Source organism: Cydia strobilella, chromosome 2 (assembly GCF_947568885.1).
Source record: "Cydia strobilella chromosome 2, ilCydStro3.1, whole genome shotgun sequence".
NCBI classification, from domain to species: Eukaryota; Metazoa; Arthropoda; class Insecta; order Lepidoptera; family Tortricidae; genus Cydia; species Cydia strobilella.
Window position 1 is genome coordinate 6,495,815 of NC_086042.1, and position 26,372 is coordinate 6,522,186.

Consider the following 26,372-nt stretch of genomic DNA (forward strand, 5'->3'; position numbering starts at 1 on the left):
AATACCTACTGCATGAGATTTTATCTAAAAAGGAGAGTGAAGGAGAATTTTGTTATCTTTTCATGTATTTATTGCAACAAGTATCTAAATCCATTTTTGTTCTCCTAAACACATAATTTTGCACACTAGGGTTACAGTTTACAGTATACTAGTAGTCTAACCCGTTCGTATAAAAATACCGCAAATCGATGTACAGGTTAGCCGTTTGGCACACACATACTAGAGGCCAAAACAAATTTTTTGACCCGCAGTTCCTAAAAAAATTTCGCTGCGGGGGGAGTGGTAAAACATTATTTTTTTTGTATGGAAAAATTTTTTTTTTTCCAAAACCTATCCAGTGTGGTATCATACGAAAGAGCTTTTTGAGGCGATTCTAAAAATATATCACATCATTACATTTCGAGCATTTTTTTAAATTAAAACAAAAAGAATTTTCGAAACATACCAAGTTTGGGCTCCTCCAGATACGATATGGCAGATTTTAGTTCGATATATGGATATTACGTATAATTTTATGATTAATATGTACCTTATCTGCAGTACAGTTCCATAAGTCTAGTGAAATAGGTATTGAAGTAGAACTGTGTCACTTTGTAAAATTGAAAAATTAAAAAAAAATTGTTAATGATATTATTTTCAAAATTGCTTTCTTGGGGTTCGATATCAAGATATTACGTATCATTTGTGGTATATTGTACAAAAAAAATCAGTAAGGTATATCGTAGCTGGAGGATACAATACAACCTTGATATTTTGTGTCAATAACTAAACAAATTATACCAACTTATGAAAAGGCGCAGTTAAAGGGTTAAAGAGGTATTTCCCGTGTGATATATGGATATTACGTATCATTTTATGATTAATTAAATTAAATTAAATTAAATATATCTTTATTTCAGACCCACAAGTCCATATATGGTTAGTTACATTAACTTAAAAGCTATGTTAGTTACCTACACTAAGTATTTTTAATTACATTTTTTTTTATACACCTAGGTCACTTGATATAGGTCAAAGTAGACCTAACCTGCTCCATCCAGTGCCACATTATGGGGCAGCTAAATCTGTTAGCAATCACCTTCAGAATGCTGTTTCGACTTTCCCTTACGCGACCCATTAGCGACGTGATTTTTTAATATGTACCGTATCTGCTGTATAGTTCCATAAGTCTCGTGAAATAGGTATTGAAGTAGAACTGTGTCGCTTTGTAAAATTGAAAAATAAAAAAAAATGCTAATGATATTATTTTCAAAATAGCTTTCTTGGGGTTAGACATGAGGATATCACGTATCATTTGTGGTATATTGTACAAAAAAAAATTAGCCATATCGTGTCTGGAGGAGCCCAAACTTGGTATGTTTCAAAAATTCTTTTTGTTTTAATTTAAAAAATATGCCCGAAATGTAATGATGTGATATATTTTTAGAATCGCCTCAAAAAGCCCTTTCGTATGACACCACACTCGATAGGTTTTGGAATATTTTTTTTTCCATACAAAAAAAATAATGTTTTACCACTCCCCCCGCAGCGAAATTTTTTTAGGAACTGCGGGTCAAAAATTTTGTTTTGGCCTCTAGTATGTGTGTGCCAAACGGCTAACCTGTACATCGATTTGCGGTATTTATTCCTTTGAAATTGGGGTCGAGCGGCTTCCGCTATAGGTCGTATAAACGTGAAAGTTTGTATGTTTGGATATCTATAGTTTGTTCCTCTATCACGCCAAATCGGTAGAACTGATAAAATTTGACACGCATAGCATAGTGTATTTGGAATTTAGACAATTTAGTAGGTACGAGAATTTTAAGAGGAGGGCAAATTTTACGATATATACGCAGACGGAGTCGCGGGTAGAGGCTAGTTAGTAAAGTAACACTACCTATTGTTTACATTTTTGGTCTGGTATTTTGTAAGAATTCTTCATGAATATCGTATCCTGAAAATCTTATAAAATACTTACCCACTGGAAGTTAAAACCATTGTGGTTGATAGTTGCGTGGTTATCTATATATATTAAATTCAAATCAAGGCTATCGTTTCACTTCTAATTAAAGAAAAAAAACTTTGCTATCCTTGCCCACGATTTTCAAATTTGCCGCATTTTTAATGAAGCTAATTCCCGGCTAGACTACAGTCATTAGAGACCATATGGCTCTACAGGGAAAGGGTTGAGCGCCAGGCGGTCTACAAGACTCGCTGCTGGGGAACCCCCTCTATACCAAACAGATCTTGCAACACGAAAATAAAATTGTTAAAGCGGTAGTCTGTTACGGATTTTAGGGTGGCCATTGCTGCTCATAGTCTACCGCGAAAATCGATATTTCGTTATTTGACTCTATATTGCTCGAATACGCAAGAATGATAGAGGCAAATAACGAAATTTCAATTCTAATGGTTGTTTCGATACGCAAAGGAATCAATTTTTTTTATTGTTAACGTTTACTCCGCAATCAGTGAACGCGACCACAATTATTTAACGTTTGTCACAAGTGTCACAACTTCAACTGTCAGCGATCAGCGAGTCAATCAGTCAGTGACGCGCGCGCATCCGCATCCGCATCGCATTAAAAATACGCAGGTAAAAATACAGCGCGACAAGTTGACTTCGAGTTTGAGCTGTATGACTTCGCATATTTTATTTTTACGACCCAGTGTTTCGTTTTTCTTAATAAACAACACACCTGCCCAGTAATCCGGTTATTTTACTATTTTAACTTAACTTGAGGCATACATTATGTTGTTTAGCCACAAAATTAAATCTTAATAAATTTAACTGTATCTCGTAGAATTAATTTAGTTTCGAGCATTTATTTCACGGTCCGTTATTGCTTGTATTTATATCGAGAATTTAAAGATTCGACCTTTAACTTTCAGTTGGCATAAAAAAATGAAGTTCGCGCTGTTTTTATACGTGACGCTGTGTGTGCTGAATTTTTACGTAAACGGCAAATGGACTGCACGGGAAGCAGCGAATGAGATTCCTACTCGTAGGCCATATAAATATGGTTCTGATCCACCACCACATACTGAGCTTATTGCTATGGCCAGATATACGCTTCATAATGCAGGTATAATTTACAATATTTCCTCTAGATTGCACTGTAGAAAATTTGAATGCAGCACTGTGCTTTGTGTGTCTATTTAATGTGTGTTGTATCATTATCCTATTTCTGTTTCACATTTAATTTCTTACAATTTAACATTGCCAGTATATATACCCATGGTTTTAATATATTGAAATGATATACTCGAGCAACTAAATTATTTAAATAAATTCCTTTTCAGATTGGGCCTCTATCGCAACTGTATCCGTGTTGCCTGCTATTGAAGGTTTCCCATTCTCGAATGTGAAATCTATTGCTGATGGATACATTAAAAACTCAACTGGCATTCCTTATTTCTACATGTCACCATTAGATTTTACTGCTAAGGATTTATCGGTAAACTATTTTTTAATTGTTTAACCTTTGGTATGCTTAGTAGCAGATATGATCCGTATTCTACTTAAACATGAATTTATCATGATTGCTATATAAATGGCAAATTTTTGACAGAAGCATACGAAAGGTTAACCCTCAACCTCTAGTGGCCCATCATACAAGAAAAAATGGCAGTCAAATTATTATAAATGATATTAGAAAATAAGATTGTTTTTTTTTTCTTTGTTTTGAAACCGAACGAAACAAAACAAAAGCAACTGTGTTCCATTTAAATTTAATTGAATGTAATTTGTCTAGTATCTGTGGGACACTACAGGTTAATGTCTTATTGATTTCATTAACAGACTTCCAATTTGTTAGAGTTAATTTATACAGGGTGCCCCCAAGACCATGGTAATCCATTGTGCACTGTTAGTACAGCTCATAAGCTATCAATAGATAAGATAGGGATGTGTAAAATTACCAATTTTTTGTAGTTAGGCTGATGTCGTCCGGCAGACTGGTAATCAGTGGGCCCCTTATAACTACTAAAAATAAGTTATCTCACAGAGTTATTCATAATTGTAGTTTCTGAATAACTTTTCCTTAATGACCTTGTTCTGCAACTTGTTTCCTAATTAACCATGTGCCAGGCTTTTTTGTCAGATAAACATTATTGTTAATCACCTAAAATTAGTTTTTCCTTAGTAACATTTCCTGTGGATATTACTAAAACCAGAACAGTATAAGGTAATAACAAGGTCATAAAAAAAAAACATTTTAAATTAATATTTTTAGAACTATGTACTAAGAATTGATGAACTGGATTTGAGCAGCTATTTCAGTAACTATGAGTTGTTCACTTTTGAGCAAAAAGCTATTTATTGATTTTCACTTTGATTTTTTATGTATCTTGTGTATTATTACCATTTTTTTATAGAAAAACAACCGTGCAACAGTACTTGTGAGCTTAGAGGAGACAAGATACTGTGAGAGCCAGCAATGGGACCCTGAAGACCCTCGCTGCACCAGACTGATGCTCACGGGTATTATGAAGAAGGTAACCATATTTACACAATCTGAATTTTCATAACACACACCATATGTTGTGTTTTCAAAAGCAAGAACTTTAAATTTTATTACATTAATTTAATGCCCATCTATACTAAAAATATATATTTATATTTCAAATAATTGAAATGCTAAGGTTGAAATATTATTGTGCATGTATGTGGTCGGTTGGAAAAGGGTTACCAGGGGTACTAAACTATAATTATATATTATTGTAGTATTGAAAATTTTTATCGTGACTAAAGCCACGTTTCTTAGACAGTAAGTATCTATACCTCTGCCTTACAAACATAAGTACTATCTGTCTTTTCTCTAGTACTCTAGTAGGTACTAGTTGGTTAATAGAAGACTGTCTCATCGCAATATTATCGGCAGGTCAAGGAGGGCACCCCCGAGTACACTTTCGCGAAAGGCGCGTTGTTTGAGCGGCATCCGGCTATGGCCAACTTCCCTTCTGGTATGTATCATGTATCCCCATCCCCACTAATATTATAAATGCGAAAGTAACTGTCTGTCTGTACTTGTTCACACGTAAACCGCTGAAGTGATTTAGATAAAATTTGGTATGGCAATATTTTGAGGCCTGAGAAAGACATAGGATGGTTTTTATCAATCGTCATCATCATCATCCCACGCAGACGAAGATGCAGGCAGAAGTCCATTATTAGAGGAAAAAACAAAACTAAATTGGCATTCATTTTCGTGGGTTCGCCTAAGTTGTTGCGTTCGTGGACCCATTAAAAAAAATTATATGGTTAAGGACGTCCGCAATTTGTAACAAAAGTGACCTAATAAATGTAGTATTAGTTGGGTATAATTTGAAATGACACTCCGAGTACGACTAGTTCTTTATTCCTTGACAAGTCAACAGCCAAAAGCCAGTGATCCCAAGTGACCGCTGCTTATATAACTTTACAGAATGGATGACTGGTTTGAATGAATGCTGGAATGATGTCACTTGAAATATCAATCACCTTACTAATTATTTAAATTACGAGTTTTATAAATTGAAAATGATAATTAACGTCATCTGAATTATTTAATTCTGACAACACTAACGGCAAGTGACATCATTCGACATAATAACAACAAACTTAATAATATTTTTCTTATAACTAACACTCGGCTTTTCCTGACATACAAATTACGCCCTCGTAATTATAAAAAAATAACAATTTGAACTTATCGTTAAGTGATCTTATTATCAAAAATGTATATGTGGAAGATATTTTCGTCATCATCACTAAAAGGAACTAGTTCACAACGTGATGAAGTGATGATGCCCATAATTAACGCGGAAATAGTTCACGTATGACTGGTTGAAACTGTAAGCGACTAAGAAATGTTTACACAGATTGTTACATAACGTCTCCTGCCCGGCCTTTCCTGACCTGACTTTACGACCTCGTAATGTTATTATGGTTTGATTTTTACGTAATCATTACAGGACACACACAGTTAATGATTACGTAATGGGACACACCCGAATGTGATATATCCAATAGATAATCGAGAATCTGGCTCGACCTATGCCATTAGATATATGTATTATTGATTTTTACGTAACCATTACAGGACACACACAGTTAATGTTTACGTAATGGGACACACCCGACTATGATATATCCAATAGATAATCGAGAATCTGGCTCGACCTATGCCATTAGATATATGTATTATTGATTTTTACGTAACCATTACAGGACACACACAGTTAATGTTTACGTAATGGGACACACCCGACTATGATATAACCAATAGATAATCGAGAATCTGGCTCGACCTATGCCATTAGATATATGTATTATTGATTTTTACGTAACCATTACAGGACACACACAGTTAATGTTTACGTAATGGGACACACCCGACTATGATATAACCAATAGATAATCGAGAATCTGGCTCGACCTATGCCATTAGATATATGTATTATTGATTTTTACGTAACCATTACAGGACACACACAGTTAATGTTTACGTAATGGGACACACCCGACTATGATATATCCAATAGATAATCGAGAATCTGGCTCGACCTATGCTATTAGATATATGTTTATTATTATTTGTTTTTTTTTTTTATTACCAACGGACACACCTGGATGGTAACATATACACTGTTGATTTAATTAATGAATGAACTGCAAAATACGATACTACTATCATTCTACTATGTTTTATTAAATTATAATTACTTTTTAACCACCTTTCTTCTATAATCCTAATACTGCATGCACATGAACAAATACTTATTTATATGTCGGAGGGACGGCCTATGGCGGTAGGCGCAGTAACTCGATGTATTGTCGTCACAGCTAATTAGTATGATCTGATCTCTAGAATGGTCCGATCAAGAATGCCCGCGTCAATGTTGGCTAACCTGTTTGACCAGTCTACCAACATAACGACAAAACTGCCACCTCGTACCGAACTCCACCCAAGTCAAACCACTTGACGTTCCAAAGCCTTGTAACTGGCATTTTAGTTCAACAATACGCCAATAAATGGCGTTGCTCTCTTTACAACTTGATTAATTTAATTACAACTAAGTAGTATGTAGCCAAACATTGCTAATCGATTGTATACAGATGGTATATTGATTGTATATTGTATACAGGCGTCTAAAACTATGAACTGTAACGCTGCAATACGTCCTTCTCCTATCATTCTCCCACACGACCGTCCTGTGGTAGACACGGCGGTCCCAGTGTGTATGCATTTGACTCTGAAACAAAACACACAGAAGAGTATCTCATCGTTCAGTCATTACTGACCCACAATTTGGGTCTCACTCAAATTACTTCTATAATCAAACTTTTTATCATCAATCTAAAAAAAGTTTATAAGTATTTAAACAATGCTCATTTCTCTAGTCAAAAGTATTCGTATGAATATAACTGACAACAGATAGTTCATTAAACTAAAACATGATACACAATTACACGTGTTTTTTCTCTTAAACTCTTTGCTTTAGTGACGTTTACATTACTTGGACAATTGGACAAGACGTTCGACTTTCCTTGCTCTACTAATAATTTTCATAAAAAAAAACTGAATTTTTGAACATCAACTTAAGTACCAAATTAGTGTCAAGAGGAAAAAAAAATTAAACATTTGAATGTTCAAGAACCTATTTTTTTTTAATCCACTTACTCAAGCAATTTAAAACAATAAATTGTTTTGTTTCTGCACCGCACAGATATATTTTTATTTTATTTATGTTAAAAAAAACATTATTTCAAGATAAACCTTGACATACACTAATAAACAAACGTGTCAAAGTACAACAAAAGCTACCTATGAGAGTCACGAAATAATTAACTGGTCTACTAAAATGACACCACACATTTTTTTTTATGTTCCGTTAAAACTGATCTTGTTCAAAATAAATTTATTAAACAAAGATGTTTGAAGAATTGTATTGTATTGTATTTATTTATTGCATTTCACATGTACATTACAGGTTTTAACACAGGCAGGCAGGGTAATTTTGATGAGAAAGAAGACAACAACACTATTGCCACTATGCGACCTTGATCTACTGTCATAAAATATGACGCAATGAGGGTAACGTTTCTCAATTTGCAATAATCTACCTTCATAAAAAATGTAACTGAATGCTACTACGATCAGGCTTTGTTTATCTTTACCTTTAATAGCATCCAATAAGACTTTCACTGATCAAGAAATAACGTCTTGTTGTTTGTTATTATTTTAAGAGTACTAATTACTCTCAATAAAAATATTGCCATTAATTGTTTACAAGGCGCTTCATGAAACTTGCAAAGTTATAATAAAAAAAAAAGCTTACGGACTCTTTGGTCGATTCAAACTTCTAAATCAATTACCCTCGAAATACTTAAATTGTACCGCAAAACTTACGCACCGCGCTCTGAACGACCTACACGATAAGTGATCGCAGTTTCGACCATCACCAACACGTAACGTGCGTCGGATCAACTGACAATTTTATTTTCGACTATCAACTTCATCTGGCATAGATGCAATAAAAATAGGCGCTTGTGCGTCCAATAGCAACTCATCTTTCAGATAATTTATTACAAATTTGATAGTGCCACGACACAGTACCTTCAGTAAAACACCAAAATCAAATTTACAAATTCGTTCATGGAATCATTGTCCTTGCCAGTCAGTCGGCAATTAAATACAGTCAATCTGCTTCATACCTCCCGAAGAGGTTAGAAACTAAACACAGGTTTAACGTACATGCTTTCAGTCCGTCGAAAGCTCCAACAAAAAGTAAAATAAGAAAAACTTAATAAGTAGTCGTACTGCCCATGATAAATAGCAGTGAAACAATTCGGATCTCTGGCATTATCAATTTTGTCATCTACAAAATTGAAAGAAAATAATATCCTAGATTCACTACGAATTTCCTATAAAATGAATGTACGTAACTTAATGAAAAATCATTTTTATCAGTTTCATTTTATGTTAAAATTAAAAACATCTTTTTTTTAAATATTATACTAATGCTTTAACCCTTATTTGAATGTGTAACGTTGAAAGTATTTTTGAATAATAAACATGAAACACTATTTGTAAGTATGAAGTCGCATTTATCTCGTACTCTTATTATATTTCCAAGTGCCATCAGTACCTAAAAAAGATTGCTAGGTATGCTATTATTATCAAACATTACCATAATAAAATTTAAATAAACTGCATTTTGACAGAATAAAAGAAAATCTAACTAAACCTATGTTGCCGGACTTTATCGATAATTTCACAGTCTACATTCCATCGATCTCCAAAAAAAAAGAAGTAGGAGGTTCTCCACTTGGTTGGAAGTTTGTATTTTAAAGTTAATTTTGTGTTAGTTTATTATTTATCTACTGACCGACTGAAACTGAACATTAATGAACAAAATCACATAAAATCGTTTCCTAATTTTAGCTTTAACAAAAGATTAACTTGCTCAAGAGTTACAAAACAGACGTAAAACATCTCATAATAATCCCAATGAAATAGGAACTGCTCACCAGCTTAACATGTTCAATCCAAAGGTGTTCACCAACTCAAGCACGAAGGCGTCAAACTGCAGTTGCTGTTGCTGCAGCAGAAATTGATGGCGAGATGCACGATGTGGTTTATCATAGCTGGCTGTTACTGAAATCATCATTTGCACGGTATCAGATTTATCATGTATGCAGGTTAGACTTGAAGGTTTGTAAATGTGCTTTAGTAGCGTAGACAAAATATACCAATGGATACGGGACCTTATTCATTTTTTTTTTATCTCAGATGAAAATTTAAACTTCAATGAGTGCGTTTTATTTTATTCTATGAACAAACACTTATTCCAAAACAAATAAAACGGTTAAAAAATATAATACGAAAAGCGACAGCTTACATTCTGAGTTATGGTCAACTGTTGTTATGCTTAGCCATTACACTCAAAATAAAATTCACTAATAAACAATTGGAACGATACTTGTCCTTTTATTTCCAATGCTTCAAGCACAGAAGCACTACACAGCTACTTTGGGCGCGAGGAGTGTGTTACAGATGGCTTCTGTAAGTTGTCTCGGCTCGGGCTGCACCACACTGAAATACACCGCGCTCCCTTGTTCAAGTAATTGCTCTGGCCTATGCTCCAACCGATCCAATCGTTCTTTGTTGTTAGATGCCCGTGGTTTTCGAGGCTTTTTAGCAGGTGGAACTGTGACTTCTTCCGCCTCTCCTTCACTATCGAAACTTAGTCGCCGTCTGGACCGTGATCGCTCAAATCTACTACCTACTCATTAGCACTAACTACGTCAATACTAGACACGAAGCGGTAATAACGCGTGAGATAAATTTAAATAACGAGCACTTCTGACTTATTAGTTGGGTATAATTTGAAATGACACTCCGAGTACGACTAGTTCTTTATTCCTTGACAAGTCAACAGCCAAAAGCCAGTGATCCCAAGTGACCGCTGCTTATATAACTTTACAGAATGGATGACTGGTTTGAATGAATGCTGGAATGATGTCACTTGAAATATTAATCACCTTACTAATTATTTAAATTACGAGTTTTATAAATTGAAAATGATAATTAACGTCATCTGAATTATTTAATTCTGACAACACTAACGGCAAGTGACATCATTCGACATAATAACAACAAACTTAATAATATTTTTCTTATAACTAACAGTAGGTATATTTATTAGGTCACTTTTGTTAATAATTTTCGTCTACACAAACTACGTTAAAAAAAAGGAAGCGACATTCAACGCAACAAATGTAAACAAACGTCGTTCCCGAATTTAAGCTGCATTGAGCGAAAATTACAAAAATATCTATAAAATCAGAAGCACTTTATACCTACCAATCAGAGAATTAAAAAAATAAGAGAAAAAAAAGAAAAGAGGCGTATTATATATATGTATGTATAGTTTGTCAATGGACTGTCTCATTTCAAACATAGACAAAGAGTATCATACTATCTTTGTCTTACTTTGTACTAGCACCCAAAAGAAAAGGATGAGTATAGTTTTTTTTGTTCTTATTTACTGCCAATTTGGTTTGACCAACTATACATATATATAAACGTACGTTTTGGATATATTAAATTCCCAACAATCAACCACACATCAATTTCATTGGAGTAAATTTGTGCGATCATACAGTGTTTGCCTCGCAATACGTAAGTCACCTTCAAAAGTCTATTGACCGCACATCAAATATTGCTGAATTAACTTGTTTGTCCACTTTAAAAGAAATCAGTTTTATTATTATGCCGAGACGAGGGATTGCAGAAGAAAAGGTCAAGTTCTAAAAACTCATTTCTTGATTTCATAGGAGGTTAAGGATTCGGTCGACCGGTTAACCTTATCCTCCTAAGGCCCAAGGTCCTACCTATTACCTCCTCCGTTCGATGAAATTGAAATCCTATACAAGTGGAACAGAGGCGCTTTTGCTTTGTTTCGTTCAATTTTCCAACAACGCAAAATCAACTCTATTTCCTACACTATAGGTTCAAATTAGAAAGGTTAGAAATATAGATAAGGAATATTTTAAAAACCCTAACACTTTGCTAAGCCCTTACCGGGTCCTAGTAGTTATGTATGTACCAACCTAGCATTAAGTTGCATGTGTATTTGTGTAAACTGTATCTACTTGGTTGCAAATAAAGATTGAATTGAATTGAATTGGAATTTCAGTGGCAAATTTTGGATTTTTCATTTGTATGGCTGGGCCTCAATAAGTTAATTACCGTAAAATGTGCCTACGTTTCTTCCCACTGAGTAATTGTGCTCCAACATTATACAAACTATATCACAACCTTTAAGTGTTACAACATAGTAACGAGGGCCTACTTTATATCGGACATATATATCAAACTATACTTACCTACCACAATATAATACTTAATTTTAAAATTTAAATTTAGAAATTTGGAGCAGTTGACACATTTGACGGTAGTTTAATTTTGAAAGGACTTCCGGTTCGAACGCCATCTTGATAGTAGCCTCGTGATTAATTCCTTTGTTTTTTGCTCATTAATATTGTTTAAAGTGTAATATCGATAGCTTTATTATACAATAATCTAATGTGGTAGTGTGCAGTGAATGGAGAATTAATCTCAAAGCGTGTTTAACCACCATTTTGGAGTCAACGGCCGGTAGTCCACGTGCTTCTCGTAAAATCCAGCTATCGGTTTTACGAGACAACTACAACAACCACCGAACAGCGTCGTGCTCTAAGAGCATTTATTTTGTTCCTACCCTTTTACGTGACATTGGCTACGGGCAACACCGCCCTCAAGTCCATCAAGAAAAGAAAAGAAAGAAAGAATTTTGAAAATGTTAAGTACATTCTAAATTATCTGTTACAGATCATGATTGGTTCGTTGCGAAGTTGAAGATTGCCCAAATAGCAATGGTGGACTACTTTGGAGGTGCCAAATATATCCCTGTTAAGGATTATCTCGCGTACAACTACACACAAATCGCTAACACACCAAGAAATCAAATCCTCAATGTCCAAAGTTAGAATTTAATAAAACTAAGCTACAGTAGTATTTTAAATATTATAATGTAACAAAATGTGATATTATGGAAATGAACCTAGAAGGTTATTTTTATAAGGGGTTTGAAATAAAAAAAAATTTTTTACCGTTTTATTTTATTTAAATAAGATTATAATTGGAATGATATACTTGTAAATAACGAAATAAAAGCACCATTTGGCATTCACCCGTGTTGGGCAATAAGCCAAGTTTCATTAATTACCTACTTATATTTATATAACAAGCCATTAATCCTAAATCACCCACCAAATTGCGTTTATAATTACATATAATCTGATTGTTTTTTCCTATTAATCAACGTTCGACATTGTTTTACAACCGAGTAAAAATAACATCAAGTACCTAGCAAAGAAAATAACAAAGTTTATCTTATCATAAAAAATATTATGCTTTTACTCGAGTTTAGGTAACAATCAATAACAACTTGTAAGTTACAAAATTCTTCAAGTCTAAAGCATGTCGCCTACTTAAAATCAAGATATAATTGTTAATACCAGGTACCAACGTAATTTTTAACTTACGAACAAATATATCTTCGCGCCGCCATGCGCACTTTTTTTGGACACGTTTAAGTCAAAGTTGAAAGTGATGGTTTTTAGCCTCTACAAACAATAATCTCATCCATTAATTTAATTCAATTATTTAAGTATTATTTTATAAACTTGTCTAAAAATTAAGATTATAATTTTAATGCGGTATAATTCAACCTCTAAATCATATTTGATTGCTCTAAAATTGGTAAAAGTAGATAATTTTTGTGCGCGTCAGGCATAAGGTGTAATCGGGTAATTTCAAAATATCTGCTAATTTCTAAAATCGCCTATAATTCCATCATATTAGAGTCCATTTTTGGAATAACCCGACAGTGAATTTTTCACAATTACCCGAATAAAAATCCAAAGAAAAGGGAGTATTCATAACTTAATATTTCTGGAACACCTGTATGTATATTATCAATTCCGTAGCAGTTCTGAAAAAGCGCCAATAATGCCTCGGGCAGCATACCTAGGAATTCCTCGGCTCGCATTAATTGACTAACTAATTTAGTTTAATAAATCTTAAAATTTCTCGACATCAACAATGCATCGAATCGAGATTCTCCAAGTTTAAACATCATTAACATCATCATTGGCTTTTTTTAAGGCAACAATATACTACACTACGCGATATACTTTAGCGATAAGACCGCCTGTTGTCTGCCTCTATATTTAGTCAATTGTTTTTCTATACCTAAGCTGTATCTTTTACTGAGGTGTGCCAATAAAGAGTAATTCTGTCTATCTATCTATCTACACATGATAAAATAAGTATATGAAGCTTCTATAATACGTTCGTCGTATGTATTGACATGGATGGCTCATGTCGTGGGTACTAAACGCGTCTAGCTTTAGGTACCTACTTATATTACGTCAATGTCTGCATAATAGGCATATTAGGTATCTACTTACGTTCCGCGAGAATTTTAAATAGTTACCACTGATATGATTAAAAGATTGGATGTATTTGATAAAATAGAATAGACTGGTCTTACTTTAAGTGAGATCCTTTGACCGCCACTGTCGGCCTAGTCGAGAAAAGTTACAGTGTAAAAATAACCTTATTACATTCTAATAAAGTTTATTATTGCTTGTCATATAAAATAGTCGTGGCGGTCAAAAGGGTAACACAGTCCCTAAGCGACCTCACGCTGCGTCTTACGTAAGCGAACAACTCGCGAAGCGGCGCGGCGGGCCCGCGGCGTTCGCGTTCGCAACGAGATCGCCCACGTAGGACACTTCTATAGGTATCAAAGGATTGATTCACCCCGCGCCGCATCGCTTTGCGTTCGCGTGTTGTTCGCCTACGTAGTACGCTGCGTTATAATAGAAAACCACCGCGATAGTACCTCAGGAACTGCAATGGTTAAGTGCTGTGATATTTTTTCTACCCAAGCTTACAGTAACTGCACCTTGCTGTTGCAGTGCACACACGAGGCTATAGGTCTTGGAGTGCTGCTGCTGCTGTTGTACGCGTGGTGCACCAGCGCGTTTACAGGTTCTTCACTCACCTTCTTTACTTCTAGAGGCATGGCCATTATCTGAAACAAAGTGTAACTAAGATTGTGAACCTATCGGCGCTTAAAGCACACAGCGGTGGAAGGTGGTTCGCCGTATGTCCATTAAGGACGCAGCTATGAGTGAAAACGAGAAAGAGATAAGCTGACCGGACCGTCCGCCCGTTTATTAGCACTATTAAGTCGGTAAGTACTATACAGGATTGAGTGCAAAAAGGGCCCTGGGCCTTGTACACATTGATTAGTCTTATAAGTAGGAATCGATTTAGCGACGAAGTTATAATTATTCAATTTAATTTCAGAATTAATCAATCCAACCCCATTTTACGGTACTTAATGTATTTTGTGTTTACGTCACACAACACACACCAAGTGCAACAAAACAAATAATAATAAATAATAACTCACATTCTCAGCATGTTTCTCGCCATCCGTTTCAGCCGGTAAATTATCAAGATAGCTGATATCCGGTTTCTCATTAGAACTGCTAACATTCTCTGACAATTTCAGATTGACCAGTGCTAAATCAATTATATTTGAAGAGTGTGGTATTGTAGTGTTCAAGTTAAGATTCCCAATTGGTTGGTTGTATACTTTATTGTTGCCCACATATTCTGAAATGGCGATGTTCTCAAGCCACTTCTCGTGGAGGCTGTAAAGGTTTTTATAGGTGCATAACATCATGTCTCTAGTCCTGCACCTCTCGTCTAGCAATTGCTTTAATGCTTGTTGTAAATTTACGGTTTTTTCGTTGAGAACTTTCTTCCAGTTTGCAAGCTCTTCCACCATCAGGCTGAAATATAAATATAGTTAGCGAGTTATGAAGTGTGATATTTAACCCTGCAACTTGTCAGTCAACTAAAACAATGAAAAGAACATTGACAATGATATGAATATATTATGATTGCATTCATACCTGCTAGCAAGAAATTTGCTTCTCCACACTTCACATTGACCTGCTAACCATTCTGTTTGCTCCTGTAAGCAAAATATAAGGTAAATAACATAAAAATATCTCATAAACCATAATAATTTATAAGTTTGGAAGCATTGGGCCTACGTTCCTGCATTAATTATAATTCCAATAAAAGGCCGCGGATTGGACGCATGCGACCGGCGTTCTACGAAACACCGCCACCTGGCACCGAGTGACTCGATCAAAAATATGTGGCTGGAAAGCCACATATATAAACTTGAATGAATCTGTTTCGGAACTTGGATGAAAGCGGCGGCGGCGGTGGTCGTGAACAGGGGAAGCCCTGTCTTAGTCTTAGAGATAAAAATCCATAATACACTCTAAATTTAATGTAAGTGGTGCAAAAATACTCACTTGATGGGTTGACAAGTGCTGAGCAGAGTTCAACAAGGCATCGGCCAAATGCTTCTTGTCCTCATTGAGTGACTGCACTTGGATCTCCAAATCTTCACCCATGGATGCCACGAGCATTGTTTTTAATTCTTTGTTTACCTGCAACAACCCAGACATCAAACAAAAGAGGGGAGGGGTTTGACGCCAATGTCTGTCTATCTGTGGCATGTAGGCTAATGGATGGACCGATTTTGATGCGGTTTTTTTACGTAAAACTGAGTTTCCTTGCGGTGGTTCTTAGGTATGTTTGATAGCAATCGATCCAGCAGTTTAAATTGAAGAGTATCAGCTCTTTTCCAAAATGACGTAAGGCATTTTTGGCATGAAATGAATTTTTTTGGTATATAGCATAGGGTTTTTTATTTATTTTAAGACAATGGCACTTACAACAAGACTAATACGTTACAATTACATAACAAACCAAGAACAAAAACCATCCCTCAACAATAAGTACAAGGAGAGAGGAAATTTTCAAAGAGTGGTTATCACTGCAAAAAAACACTGGTAAAAATAATAACATATGTGTCGTTTTGAAGCAAAAAGTGGTACCTTAAAGGTACCACATTGTCGCTTGCTTTAAGGACGCTCTTGACAGGTTTTTCATATAAAGATACTAGCAATTTTCGTCTTTATGTACAATACCAAGAAAGTAAGAATAAAAATATAAGAAAATACCTGAACTTGCTGTTTCAACTGATCCTTTAAAGACTCATTCTCCTCTATCAGTTTGTCAATATTAGCCTGCATTTCAGCTTTCTCAGGGTTATGTTTATCAGGTTCCACTGCTGCAGGATCTACTGAACTAGACGATGTTAACTTTGGCCTAGGCTTAAACTCATTCAATTTTGTGTCCATTTGCGACATCTGGGATATAAGTACATTGATGTCCATGTTATTCTTAGATTTCTTAGACTTGGAAACTGTTTGAGGCACTATTGGCTTAACAGCCGCTGGGTAAGGCTCATAAGGAACAAATTTGGGGCTTTTGGAATTAAGTTGCCTTTTCTTTTCTGCTCTAACAACACTGGTGGGGTAGACCTGGATAAGTCGGCCTGGGAGAAGGGTCTCTTTGCCTGCAGTTCGAATGGTAGACTTCCCGGTAACTTTCTGCACTGCCTCAGTGGCAATTTCATCTGATTCCATGCCATCTCCTGCAGTCCGTGTTTTACTCATGATTTCTGTAAATGGTTTGAAGAATGTAAATAGGTACTAACAGAATAATTATACTAGTGTTCAAGGACACAACATGTTTGTAAATAACAAATAAAAGGAAACTATTTTCTGCAATTTAAAATTTTCTGAATATTTCTTGGACAGTTAACCAACTACTTAGGCAATCAAGAGTATCAAGACTATTCTATTCTATGGAGGCCAAACATAATAACCTCTCTATTATCTCTGTAGCCATTTCCAGTAGCAATCACAGAAAGTGCTTAATTGAAGATAACAAACCAATGTCACAGAATTTAAGTAGGAATGCCAAATTTCAGCTCAATCAGAAAGAAGGAATTGGAAGTAGGTCGATTATAATATTTATAATAGACAAGTCCTGTAGGTATAGATGAAATGTAATAAGAGCTTGAAAAATAGGTATAATTATAATTCATCCTCATTATACATGTCGCACTGCCCCCACTGCTGCCTGCCCCTGCCAGCTATAGCCTGTGCCCCCTCTTTCATGAGGGTTAGACTATTATAAAAAAGCAGGACATTTACTCGAAACTCGAGTGGTTTACTTACTAGGATGGAAAGGAGTTAATTCGTCCATGGAGTAAGAAACAGTGACAGTGGAAAAAATGATATTTTTAATACTTGGCTTACTTAATGGCTGTAAAACAAACGTCGTGGACGAAAAAAATATGATGATTCTACGATTGAATTGAATTTAGTTATAATTAAACACAATATCCCATATCCACTATTCACTTCCACAACAACAAGATTTATACAAACTTATTATTTACTAGCAAATGAAACAAATATCGTCCTAAAATACATCGTCTGTAAGGCTTTGTTAAGAAAAGAAAAATAGGAAGTTACGTTTGTCAGCTGTCACAATCATGTCACATTGACACTCAATGCAACCAACTTAGGCTAACATCGTATGCTGTTTAAGTCAACCATTTGAACACTACTAAAAATTTGGTGTTGATACTAGAACGTGCTTTGTAAAAGGCCTAAACATAAAAAGTAGTTATAGACGCGCCACCGAGCGACCGGGGGTAAGAGAAAGAAAATTCATATAAAATTGGGGCAGCATAGGATTTTTTCTATTTCACTCTTATAAATTTCGGTATTTCGCCATTGCCTACCTATGCCACCCGGTCGGTGATAAGGACAAAGCATGGCACTATTTTCTCTTTCCTCTTATAGGAATCGCAATAAGGCTATCTTTCTCTATCAAAGAGTGTCAAAGGCCCTTGGCCACCCTTGGCCGAAACCACAGTCTGTCTCTTTCTAATAATTTAGCGTTATTCGCGCTTAGTTTGTTAGTTGGTCAAGCAAATCTTGTCAGTAGAAAAAGACGCGAAATTCAAATTTTCTATGGGATGATAAGCCTTCGCGCCTACATTTTTTAAATTTGCCGCCATTTCCTACAACTTACATAGGACAACAATTTTTTTTCTTCAAAATTGAATGGTAATAAAAACAAAATGAAGTTTTATTAAAAGCTTTATTGAAATAAATAATATCCAACCATGTAGCAAACAACCATATTTTAAGCTTTCAGAGTTGCATCTAACTCTCCACTGGCTTGTAGTTCTTTGATTATATCTAGCCCCCCAATCAGTTCACCTTTTACATAAAGTTGGGGATAAGTTGGCCAATCAGAGTATTCTTTTAGGCCTTGACGGACTTCCTCGTCAGTCAGTATATCAAAAGTGCCATATTGAACCCTGAAATGTAAACAACATAACTTGATAAGATAATTTTTTTGCAACCCAATTTGATCACTATTTAATAGTGATTGCAATTTTATCAAGCAACTTGTCTACCCAACTCAAATACTTGTTAATGGAAATATATATTGTAATCTTTATTGATAAAATAAATTTTGTCAGGCAGTGACAAGTTGACAACGCCTTTTGCTAATTGCAGTGAAAATTGCCCATGGTCAAGCCTCAGGATACTGCTTTTAATGCTTCACACACCTTAATTAATTCAGTAAAACTATACAATCTCACTTCTATGTATTGCTGCATCCCTGTCGTCAGTTACTGAATTAAGTAAGGTCTGTAAAGCACTTTATTCCTTGTAGGCTTTGTTCTGTTCAATCTCAAATATAATTCAAATAAATACTGATTACATACCCTGTTCCATTCAAAATTTGAATCAAGGTCCTACTGAATCCACATCTAGGAGTGTCCCTGTTGCCTTTCATGAATACCATTACATTATGTTTGTTGATAAGTGCCTTGAGCCTCTCTTCTAACGGCTGCTGTGGAGCTGAGATAGCCGGTGCAGCCTTCCCGAGGCTGTGAGCCTTCACCTTAGATGTGATTTGTGCAGCATCTGCGCCATCCACTCTGTCCACTTGTGATCCATTTTTGAATAAAATTACAGTTGGTACTGAATCAACCTAAAAATCAAAATAGGGCTTCAATGTTCAGAATTTTAATGGATTTAGACAACAATATTTTATTGATAGTTTTAGTGCCAAGTGCCCCATTTCCAATACAAAATGTGTGTTCTTGGCTGTAAATGTGTTAAGAAATTAAAACTTAACATAATCGTGATTCAAGTAGGAAACAAGAATTTGTGTTTTCTATAGAATACCTTATAGTTCAATGAGATTTCGGATAGGTTCTCTGCATCACAAATGCAAAATTTAGCTCCACTAGATAGGATTTCTGGTAGTTTTGAAAGTTCCTTGAGTACCTCTGTGACCTGGCTGCATTGGTCTGCCCATTCAGCCGAAAAATGGGCTACAGTTAATGTAGGAGATCTGCAAATAAAATTAAATTTAATATACGGCTTTAGCATGCATTTCTAAGCAAGGACATTGACTGTGAGCAAAGAATATATTTAATTATATGGACGAGTGTTTTTAAACGAAAAACAATGAAGTTCTGCAGATGCTGTCATATGATTATTCATACAATAATATGTTTACATAATAGTTTAGCATGGTTTGTGAGCGTGACCTCCAAGAGTTATCATAAAAACGTCATTTGACACAATAGAGGTTTCTTACGCAAAAATTTATGCATTTATACAATGTAGTTACTGTAATAAATCTTAAGAAAATGTTTCGCTTCTAGAAAATAACCTAACCTGGCATTAAAGGTCACGACGAAAATAATTTATTTGTCGAATAATTCACATATAATCTTTGTAAGAAGTTGTATTTTATAATTAACCCACTAACCTTATCAAATTTTGGAAGTTTTCAGCGGAATCAACATTTGTAACAGACATTTTAAAATTAGGTTACTTCTGTAAGAGCGGAGTACAAGCGCAGATCGATAAATTAAAGTGAGGTCTTTAGCCCTTTTGGAAGCTTGTGTATTCACTCAGAATAGAATAATTACATTTATGAAATAACTTCTAGTTCCTTCGAATTTATTTTAAAGAATAACAACACAAGTAACACAACCAAACCGAAAAGACTACGTGACGGTGACGGACGACAATTGTCAAAACTCGAAATATCATCTGTCAATTTCACGTCGCCATTGATCATGGTAGCCAACATAATAAATGTAACAAAGATTTAATACAACGTTTTATTTCGTGTCTCAAACACAACTGTCAGCTGTCACTGTCATTCGGTTTGGTTATTGGTTTCACATTCACACGGCTTTTCTTTTGTGTGAGGTTAATATAAAATATGCCCTAGTAGCATCTCCAAGTAATATTTGTCACTAGTTATTGCATTGGTCTGATATTTCTCACATAATGGCGTCAGTTTCTACCGCTCCAGCGCCGGGTATGCACCAGATCGACTTGTCTAAGTTAAATCTTCACCAGTTGGCTCAGCTCAAGCAGCAACTAGACCAAGTGAGACATTTATTATGACACAAAAACCTTACATTTTTATTATTTAATCTTATATTGTTTGCAGTACTATATGAAGTCATCTAATTTTGGTGTTTCAGGAGCTAAATGTCTTCCAAGATTCTCTTTCAACACTAAAGATGGCTCAAGGCAAATTTGTGGAGTCTGGCGAGAGCGTGGACAAAATTACACCTAGCAGCAAGGGCAAGAGTATTCTGGTACCACTAACAGGCTCCATGTATGTGCCTGGTACTATAGCAGATACTGAACATGTAGTAATAGATATAGGCACGGGATATTATGCACAAAAGGTGAAATATTTTTTTAAACTATACTAGTATTAGATCTTGGACTATGCTTATGCTAAAAGTAACAAAGATTTTCCTATAATTGTCCTCTTTCCTTCTTTTATATATACATTTGTGATAAAGTTAAAAAGCCAGTAGTTGGGATGACTTGATAACTTTAGCTTTAAGTTCAACAATTCTATAGATTACAGTGGTATTGAATATGGTAGTATTCATTTATTTAACAAATAAATTTACCATTATTCTCACACATTATTTTTAAATTTTTTATCTATTTATTTATTTAACCTTTATTGCACAAAGGAAAACCTTACAGTACAAAAGGCGGAAGTTGACTTTCCATTTGTTATATGTTCATGTTGTGTGATCCCTTCAGGGTAAAAGCCTTGTCCATCTTGTTCCGTTTCTGTTTGTCAGTGGTAGCATTACTCAAGTATGCTTTTTCAATTTACAGGACATAGAAGGTGCTAAAGATTATTTCAAAAGAAAAACCCAGTTTGTAACAGAACAAATGGAGAAAATCCAAGGCATGGGCATTGAGAAATCAAAGGTCCGAGAAGCCATCTGCATGATGATGGAAATGAAGCTGCAGGCTCAGGCGCAGGCGCAGAAGCCTTCCACCTCATAACAATGGAACAGGCCACTGACCTGCTTGCTTGATCACATATTAAAATTTACTTTGTATTAATACTGGTATGAGTAAATGTCACAACATGTTTAACATGGTTTCCAGCAATAATAATGATATACAGTGTAAACTCCATATAACGTCACTGGATATAATGATTCGAACGTTGCTTTGCTTTATAGTTAATTTCTCTCTATATAACGAAAACTCTATAGCGTCAAAAAACGTCCGGTCCCTTGAGTGTCGCTATATAGAGTTTACATTGTGCTTTATATTCTATAAAGCATTTGTACAGTACTAGATCACTAATTTTATTCTACTGCCGGAGTAGAAAACGTCTACATGAAGAATTACCTATATTTCAGAAATGCTTATGTCCTAATTCTGTTTTGTTATGACTGTTATGAGAATAGTCAACGAACATTTTATTAATACCTGTTTATTTAAATTATTAATTAATAATTGTCATGTGAATTGCTTTTTTAAGAGTTGTGTTTGAAAAAATGCTTTTATAACTAATGTGAAATTGCTGGTAAGGTGTATAATCGGAAAATTAGGACACATATTTTGTCTTTCACATAAATCACACAAGATTTTAATTTTGAATTGTAATGATTTGGACCTTACAAGAATATGAAATGTGTCGGTCTTTTTTGAAGGTGAATCATTGTGTGCACCCTTCAATGCATTATGGAATTAATAAAAAAAAAGTAACGACTCATATATTTAATTATAATCCCAAACCAAATGTTAATACGGACAAAGATACGGATAAAACACCTAGACTAAAAAAATATTTTGATTGATGTTTAGGGCGCTAGCACACTGGCGATTTACGAGCGAGTTGAAATCGAGGCGAGCTCGTAGCGAGTTCGCCGCGAGCGCGCAACGATATCGCCGCTAGCGCGCAACGATATCGCCGCTAGCGCGCAACGATATCGCCGCTAGCACGCAACGATATCGCCGCGAACTCGCTCGCAAATCGCCAGTGTGCCAGCGCCCTTATGATTTAAATGTTGTGCTGTGGCCTGTGTCACGATTATCCATGCGCTTCTAAGGGAGCCTTTAGCGGTCGAGGGGTTCATTTGTTTGCTTATAAATTGAATCCCAACTCTTGCTTATTAGATATATGTAACCAGTTTTAATAAGTACACAGTACAATACAATATTACTTAGGTTTCTTAACTTTTATATCTAACTGCATTTTTTTAAAAGTTAGGTACAGAAATGATACACAGGAAAGCAAATAAAAAAATCGGCCAAGTGCGAGTCGGACTCGCGCACGAAGGAGGCACGATACAACAAACGTGATTTTTTTGCTGTTTTTTGCGTACGGAACGCAAAAAACAGCAACAAAATCACGTTTGTTGTATGGGACCCCCACTTAAATATTTATTTTATTCTGTTTTTAGTAAGTATTTGTTGTTATAGCGGCAACAGAAATACATGATCTGTGAAAATATCAACTGTCTATCACGGTTCATGAGATACAGCCTGGTGACAGACGGACAGACAGACAGATAGACGGACGGACAGCGGAGTCTTAGTAATAGGGTGGGTCTAGGATAAAATAAATAAGGTAGTCAATAAACGTTGTGACACCAAATGATTTATTTTTTTAATAGGCAAAAATGATAGCGCTGATATCTACAATATAATGACTTACTGTAAACTATCTTATACGTATCTACAATGTCTTATACCCACAAAACAATATTACCTAAATAAGGCAACGACTATTCCTTAGAATTGTAAACAATTTTCTAATAATAGTAATGTAAAATCAAATTTTAATTTAAATAACTGTTTCTTACCATGAACACGTGTTGTGTTGGATACAAGATAGATTTAATTATATTACCGTAATGACAACTGTACATTGATATCAATTTCATTTATGAATTTATGAACAATGCAATGTTTACAGTAGTTAGGGAAGCTGCAGATATCTAATGCTGAAAGGTACTACCGGGAAATGATCTGGCACATAAATGTAGGTAAACGTAAGTCCTAGCGTATTTATACATCAGAAATAATTTAATAATGTATATATTATAAATATTATTAATTGCGCCCGATGCACATTTGTGGTAACATCACATGAAGCCTTGCTACTCATTTATCTCAGTGTTAACGCCGTTACGTTTATATTATGCCACAAGGCTTAATCTGAAAACTGCAACAAATGGAGAAGCCTATTATAGCCTGTTATTCCGTCGATCGATACTATCTACGATCCTCAGCGGTGAGCGACGTCAGTTGAACAGAATACCTAAAGTCGCATGTTGTACCATCTATCAATTTGATTCTAGAAAATAAACAAATTGATTCATTATTATTGATTATGACATGGTTTTATAGTGGGCTAGGAATCAAATTGGTTGACTGTACGCGTCACTGTCCTCCACCGCGACGTCTCAAGTAAACGGTGTACTGTTTAGTTTCCAGATATTCCCACAAGTGTGCAGCGCGCTTTAGCGTACAAAGTTAACTCCAGCTTAACTCCAAATACGTTTTGTATGCAGTGATCGATTATCTACCAAGATTATTTATATCCCAAATATCGACTGATATCAGCACCTAAATTACGAAATATTATACGTTAAAAATATATGTATTACAAGGTATTTAAACTCCTAAAATATAAAGTACTAGTTCACTAGGTATGTACACTTTATTACATTAACGTTACCTTAAGCCTTAAAATATTAACCACTGCCTTAGGCGATTCTACACGTCGGTCTATGTATGTAGACACCATATCCCTTAATTATAAGCCTTTTATTGTACATTATAATAATTGCCGTTCGCTATAGGTCACGCAGCGAGAGCTGGGGCGATTACTGTAATTACCTCTTGTATGTACTACCTACATAGGTACTTGAGGCGTATGAATAAGAGGAAACGATTGGCGCCCCATCGCTACGGCCCATAGCCATAGGGTACTACGTGTGGTTACACGAACAGATCACTCGCCTGCTCGGCGAAGTCCTTGTCTCATATAGTGTAGTACTCCGGGGCAAAGTCGTTGGCGAGGTTGCTCAGGAAATGGAAGTCCGAGGATGAGTTGGAGTTGTCGCCGGCGCCGGCTGGCGCCGCGTGCGTCGCCTCATAGAACTGCTGGAAGGACCCGTATCCCTCACCGCACTCCCCTGCGTACCCCTCGCCGCCCGCACCGCCCGCGCTAAACTGAGCCCCGGCTCCGCCAGCTGCTGATGGCTGCTGCCCAGCATACACACCGCTTGCCTCGTAGTACCCGCCTTTGGCGTACTCATTTCCATGTGAATTCTTTTGTGCCTCACTTCCATAATAACCGTGCGCGTGCTCGTGTTGTGAGCCCTCGTGGTAATGGTACCCGTAATGGCTATTAGCATAAGCCATGGCCTCAGCTGGGTAGCCTTGGGCCTGATCGTATCCCGGGTGTCCGTATCCGACTTGATCCTTTCCGTACGCCGCTGGGTATCCATAGTTTTGATACATTTCGTGAGGGTACGCTTGCCGGGACGCGATACCGTTAACGGGTCTTCCAGATGAGGAAGTCTCCTGTCTAGCGTGTTGCTGGTTCCGTGCGTACGCGTGCTGCTCGGCATGCACCGCTGCTCCGTAATTGTCGTAGTTTCTATTACCCTGAGGATACGGGCTTATTTTCCCTACAAATTGTTTTGAATCCATGCGGAAGTCGGGGTGAGGCACAAATTGTCCCGGGGGTGCGTTGCCCCTTATGACGTATGATGGTATGGCATTGGGTACTGCTTGAGGATGAGGCGGACCGGGAGGCGCGTTCGGGGGCGACGGTCTCGGGTAGTGGCCGAGAGGACTCTGGTGCATGCTAGACGGTGTGCCCGGGGTCGAGGAAGGTGTGAGGCTGACTGACGAGTATTTAGCGCCATCCGGTAGTCCGACTGAGCCGAGGCCGTCCTTTGAAGACGACGGAGAGATTTTGCAAGCCGTGGCGTCTAGTGACGGTGAGCGTTTCCTTGATTCTTGTTTGATTCTTTTGGCTAGGCTTCGAGGAGGTGCGACGACGGATGCGCCCGGCGGATGAGCGTCACGTGAGTCGTCCTCTGCTAGCTTATCGAGCGAAGAGGAGGAAGCGACGCTGGAAGCACCGTCACTCGCAAAACTGTTATTGTTGGTAGCGCTGGGCGTGTTGTTGTTGCGTGTACGAGAGGCCAGCTCCGGCAGATCTTCTACAGGCGAGCATAGCGCCCCAGGTGGTAGTTCGCACCCCTGACAGCTCTTCTTCCCCGACAGGGGTCCGTCGTCATCAAGGAATTTATCCAGTCCCATTTTGGAGCTCTTGCCACCTTCGGATGTGGTCGAGTCTTTGTCGTCACCGTCTTCGCTTTTAGTTAGCGTTTGTCTCTTGTGTTTCATGCGTCGGTTTTGGAACCAAACTTTTACCTGAAAACAAAAAAAAAAAAAATAAGTTGGAGGTGTTTACCTTTACAGTACGATAATGAGCACATTACGTATAACGATG

At 36.4% G+C, this 26,372-nt stretch overlaps 6 protein-coding genes across 7 annotated transcripts in view; 3 read left to right on the forward strand and 3 right to left on the reverse strand.

Moving 5' to 3' along the window:
* The window catches only part of LOC134751377 (prefoldin subunit 6), a 67,931-nt gene extending 57,212 nt beyond the window's left edge, over positions 1-10,719 (forward strand). The window contains exon 2 of the transcript XR_010128650.1: positions 10,709-10,719. The gene's annotated coding sequence lies outside the window, so the exon portion shown is untranslated. The remainder of the gene's footprint in view (positions 1-10,708) is intronic.
* LOC134751260 (protein CREG1) lies at positions 2,839-12,620 on the forward strand. Its single transcript, XM_063686646.1, has 5 exons — positions 2,839-3,065; positions 3,283-3,437; positions 4,357-4,476; positions 4,863-4,944; positions 12,339-12,620. Exons 1-5 carry the CDS (start codon positions 2,885-2,887, stop codon positions 12,494-12,496), a joined length of 696 nt encoding a protein of 231 aa, XP_063542716.1. The 5' UTR covers positions 2,839-2,884; the 3' UTR covers positions 12,497-12,620.
* A 131-nt stretch (positions 12,621-12,751) lies between these two features.
* LOC134751003 (golgin-45) lies at positions 12,752-17,938 on the reverse strand. Of its 2 annotated transcripts, none has more exons than XM_063686329.1 (6): positions 17,777-17,938; positions 16,631-17,133; positions 15,917-16,054; positions 15,503-15,564; positions 14,995-15,379; positions 12,752-14,610 (listed from the first exon to the last, which is right to left on the reverse strand). In XM_063686329.1, exons 2-6 carry the CDS (start codon positions 17,126-17,128, stop codon positions 14,467-14,469), a joined length of 1,227 nt encoding a protein of 408 aa, XP_063542399.1. In that variant the 5' UTR covers positions 17,129-17,133; positions 17,777-17,938; the 3' UTR covers positions 12,752-14,466. The 2 variants fall into 2 exon arrangements, with proteins under 2 accessions (XP_063542399.1, XP_063542390.1); XM_063686320.1 differs by having other exon boundaries at positions 17,696-17,938.
* Positions 17,939-18,615: 677 nt separating this feature from the next.
* Positions 18,616-20,586, reverse strand: LOC134750261 (glutaredoxin-3). The gene is made up of 4 exons (XM_063685421.1): positions 20,325-20,586; positions 19,733-19,901; positions 19,267-19,535; positions 18,616-18,852 (listed from the first exon to the last, which is right to left on the reverse strand). Exons 1-4 carry the CDS (start codon positions 20,372-20,374, stop codon positions 18,675-18,677), a joined length of 666 nt encoding a protein of 221 aa, XP_063541491.1. The 5' UTR covers positions 20,375-20,586; the 3' UTR covers positions 18,616-18,674.
* A 144-nt stretch (positions 20,587-20,730) lies between these two features.
* Positions 20,731-22,607, forward strand: LOC134750271 (prefoldin subunit 5). The gene is made up of 3 exons (XM_063685433.1): positions 20,731-20,956; positions 21,055-21,264; positions 21,716-22,607. The coding sequence occupies exons 1-3, from the start codon at positions 20,855-20,857 to the stop codon at positions 21,887-21,889; spliced, it is 486 nt and encodes a 161-aa protein (XP_063541503.1). The 5' UTR covers positions 20,731-20,854; the 3' UTR covers positions 21,890-22,607.
* Positions 22,608-23,478: 871 nt separating this feature from the next.
* Positions 23,479-26,372, reverse strand: part of LOC134750280 (homeotic protein proboscipedia) — an 80,631-nt gene continuing 77,737 nt past the window's right edge. Inside the window, exon 4 of the mRNA XM_063685444.1 lies at positions 23,479-26,293. Within this exon, the coding sequence (XP_063541514.1) occupies positions 24,887-26,293 (1,407 nt within the window). The 3' untranslated portion in view covers positions 23,479-24,886. The remainder of the gene's footprint in view (positions 26,294-26,372) is intronic.